We start from the raw sequence: 4,499 nt of genomic DNA on the forward strand, positions 1-4,499 counted from the left end.
GCACTCAACACATTTTATTTACGGTTATATGGCGTCAGACATAAAGTTAAGAACCACACAAATATTGAGAGGAAACCCGCTGTCGCCAATTCATGGGCTACTCTTTTCGATTAACAGCAAGGAATCTTTTATATGAACCATCCCACAGACAGGATAGTACATACCACGGACTCTTTTACACCAGTTGTGGAGCACTGGCTGGAACGAGAAACAGCCCAATGGGGCTACCGACGGGGATTGATCCTAAACCGACCTCGCATATACGAAAGAAGGAAGGAAATGTTTTATTTAACGATACACTCAACACATTTTATTGACGGTTATATGGCGTCAGACTTATGGTTAAAGACCACACAGATATTGAGAGAAAACCCGCTGTCGCCACTTCATGGGCTACTCTTTACGATTAGCAGCAAGGGATTTTTTATATGCACCATCCCAAATACAGGATAGTACATACTACTGCCTTTGTTACACCAGTTGTAGAGCAATGGTTGGAACGAGAAATAGCCCGACCGCGCATCAAGCGAACGCTTTGCCACTAACTACCCCCCCCCCCCCCCCCCCCAGAAAGTAACATACTTTCGGTGACCGCTACTCAGTAGAATAAACATAATAAAATCTTAATTAAACTCTAACAAATTTACAAGGCAAAAACATATTAGTATTATGTCAGCTTTTCGAGCTACACGTGTGTATTGCATATGGTTAGGCCTACAAGCTTTTAGTTTTCTTTAATGAAGTTGGACGAGCATTACAGTGGTGAGATTTAAACAAAGAAGATAAACTTAAACTATAGTTACTTCCTGTTTCCTGTTTGATGTATTATTTTATGCTTGGTTTAGAGGTTTATACTATCTAAAGATGGAATCCCCACTAAATTTGGTACTACTGACATTTTTCGCAAGCTATTAAAGTTAATTCATGTCGCCATTTGTTAATCTATTACCCCCAGTAATTGTAATGTCATTGTCGATATCAATGATTATCATTTCACAATTTTGTTTACATTTTTGGGCTGTCAAATATTTCTGATTGAAGACTTACTTTTGTTTTATATGTATAATATTAAAGGATTAGATATACTTCGTTGTAAGTCATGCAACATATGTTGCATTAAATATTTTAAATAGGTAAGTTTTTTCTGTATTGCATTTAAACAACTGAAGGAAAATCATGCTAACTTCACTGTAATCATATTTGTCATTTGACCATGCCATGGTCACACTGATTTGAAATATGAGATTATGAAATAATCATATATCATTATACATGTATATATATATGTATGTGTTTCAGGCTCACCAGCAGGCCAGGAAGGCTGATATGATGATGAAATCTGGAAAATTTGAAAGTGCAATTTGTTGCCACAGGAGAGCATCAGGTAATGAAACCGTGCTAGACAGGGAATAATTTGTTCCAGGGATGTAGAAATTGAAATTTACTAACCCACCAGAATTTCTTCTAGTCCGCAAGTCTATAGAATAATATATTATAAATACTGTTATAATATGCAGTGTCTTCAGTAACAAAGCATGATTAAGATAACCTGGTAAGTGATCAACATCACGTAGCAATCAAAATAAAAAAGACAGACAGACTGGTAATTGCATTTTTTAACTCGTCAATCAGAATGTTTACTTGCATTTGGCGAGCGGGCGAGTACTTTCTGCACCCCTGTGTTCATTATCAGGGCCAACATATAGTGGTAATGGGAACCAGTCAAACTACTTTACCAACCCATTAGGCTATTTCTCGTTCCAGCCAGTGGATCACAACTGGTATATCAAATTTCGTGGTATGTGCTATCCTGTCTTTGAGATGGTGCATATAAAACATGTAGTAGGTTTACTCTCTTAAAACTATATGTTAAAATTACCAAACGTTTGTCATCCAAAAGCCGATGATTAATAAATCAGTGTGCTCTAGTGGTGTCATTATAATTTACCAATAGGGTCCAATACAGGGCTCGAAGTTAACAATGTGTATTCAAATTTATTTAGTAGCTTACAAAAATGGACATGTTGAAAAAAACAACCAAATCAAGGAAATCAGTATGTCTAATTGAATAAAATGTTTCCTTGTAATACCTATTTCTAATAGATTTAATCCACGATTCTGGTTTTGGTACTTCCTACAATTCTGTTATTTTCAGAGCATTGCTTTAGTAGCTTCAGTCCACAACTATGAACATGTTGAAAGAACCTACCAAATTAAGGAGATCAGTTCTTCTAATTGAAAACGGACCTATATGAGAGTTATTGTATAAAATGTTGCCTGTAATAATAGTTACTTCTAATAGATATCATTGAAAACATGTTTTTGTTTTGGTACTTCGTACATTTCTGTTATTTTTAGAGCATTTGCTGGAGGCCATGTTACAGACACATTGCCAGCACGCTTTGGAATCCCTGCGTCTACAACATCAACACCATCTCCGCCAGCAGGACATCCTTCAGGAAAAACAGATTTGTGTGGAAAAAACATTGTTATGGCAGAATCGATCCCGGAACACTGTGAGCCAGGCATCGCAGACACAGGGAGCCCATCAACCGAGTCAGAATGATGTGGATGCTGATGCTGACCTCTTTCTGAGAGCTGATGGTGAGGAACTGTACAAGACTCTGACAGAGACGGATAGTCTCTTGAACTTCCTCGCTCTGAGAAAGCAGAGTCTGTCCCTGGCTTACCAGAGAGACACGCAGCCGAAACCAGAGTTTGTGAAGATTCCCAAGGACGACAAGACTGTGATTGAGGAATTGCGAATACACAATGACGAGCTGAGGAGGTGCATACGGCAGTTGCTGGAGGAGGTGGAAGACCTAAGAAAGGAGAATCGAGTTCTGCCTTCACAGATGGACAAGAAGGAGCAGTCGGGACAGATAGGTGAAGAGTTTTTGACATTCGACCTGCCACCTCTAGAAATGCCGACTTTAAATCTGGATATGTGGAAGTCGGACTGCAAAGATCAAGACACCAGTTTTGAAGAAAGTGTCTCAACGGTGGAAGATCATGTCTAAATGTTCTTTACAGTCGGAATCAGAAAGTTTTGTCTGGGAAAGAGGGTGGGGACTAGGTTAGACATTTTTAATATGTGATGTCTCAGTAATTTTTAAGAAATATAAATAACACTGAAGCATCAAGTTGTGATCAAGAACAGATTGTGTTGTGAGTGTGTTAATTATGTGTTGATATTGAAGATTCTGAACATAAAAGGAACAAGATGTACTTCAGTAGAGTGATTGCCAGGGGTGCTCGTGTCATACGACTCATGTGCTATACATCAAGTGTCCACAAATCAGTCTATTTTTGGAATAGAGGAATAAAGTTCTAGTGATACTGAAGTTTGCAATTTTGTATTTTAGTTTACAGTTGAATTCACCACGTAACCAGCTGGCGGTTTGCATGAATTTAAAGTTGCTCACCCCACACATGGACAGAACAGTGGAACATGCCAAATATTGTGCTCTGTGATGATTAATTAATAATTTCATTCTACAGATTTCATTAAACAAAAATAAAATAATGTGAAGGAAAAGCACGACAATGGATTGGAAATGTTAAGGAATATCTAAATTTAAAGTGCTATGCAGGAAATAATTTTAATACAGAATGATGACTCAGTCTTGCATTATAACCTTGTCATCTGAAAGAGGAGGTACAGCTGGAAAGTCCAATTAAAAAAACAGAGAGGTCACACATTCATGGAGTTTTTTTTCTTGTGACTAATCAAAAGGTGGCATCATAAAACAGACCTACATGCAGTTCGGAGCAACAGAATTACCAGAAATCATTATGGTTGTGGCAAACATTTCTGTGTACACTGATACTCTTAAACGAGCAGGATTGTATGATCAAGAATAACTTAATTCTACTTTATCTCTTTTGTATGTCAGTTTGCTAATAAATATAGACTTTTTTTTAAAATGGCAATTATAGAAGTAGTAAAGAAAATTTAATCATAGACTCCACATTAAGGTCTAGTACACTTTTTGTCAGTGTTACGTTAGTAAGTTTTGTTCAGATGATTTATAAATTATAGAGGTTATCAAGTTTTTTGTAATTTTATACCATATAAAAAGAAAAATGCTGAAAGTATCCACTGGTCCTTAAATTTATTTAGCATAGTGTTATGGTCTAATTTTTGTGTACACACAAATGTGAAATGAAAATTTAATATACTGTTATTGTTGTTTAGAAAAGTGAATAAATGTCGAAATGATGTACAGTGTTTAACAATATGACTTTGAGAACACTGATTAACTACGTAATCATCTGCTATTGGATGTCAACCATTTGCAGTCTTCAGAAGAAACTGCAGAGTCAATCCTTTCAAGTGGGGCCATTTGGGCTTTTTCTTGTTCCAGCCAGCGCTCTGTAAAATGGGAGTCATAGGCTGCAGGATTTGATTTAACTACCTTTAATTTCTGTTGTAATTTGGGTCTTCCAAGAAAGATAATACTATTTAATTTAAGATGACATGTTTCAAACATTTTACT

General features: G+C 36.6%; 1 protein-coding gene across 1 annotated transcript; it reads left to right on the forward strand.

Annotated features, from left to right (window-relative positions):
- Positions 1–638: 638 nt before the first annotated feature.
- Positions 639–4,223, forward strand: LOC121380013 (nuclear receptor-binding factor 2-like). Its single transcript, XM_041508728.1, has 3 exons — positions 639–885; positions 1,300–1,384; positions 2,359–4,223. Exons 1-3 carry the CDS (start codon positions 865–867, stop codon positions 3,018–3,020), a joined length of 768 nt encoding a protein of 255 aa, XP_041364662.1. The 5' UTR covers positions 639–864; the 3' UTR covers positions 3,021–4,223.
- The last annotated feature ends 276 nt before the right edge of the window (positions 4,224–4,499 follow it).

This window comes from Gigantopelta aegis, chromosome 8, assembly GCF_016097555.1.
Source record: "Gigantopelta aegis isolate Gae_Host chromosome 8, Gae_host_genome, whole genome shotgun sequence".
In the NCBI taxonomy this organism is placed as follows: Eukaryota; Metazoa; Mollusca; class Gastropoda; order Neomphalida; family Peltospiridae; genus Gigantopelta; species Gigantopelta aegis.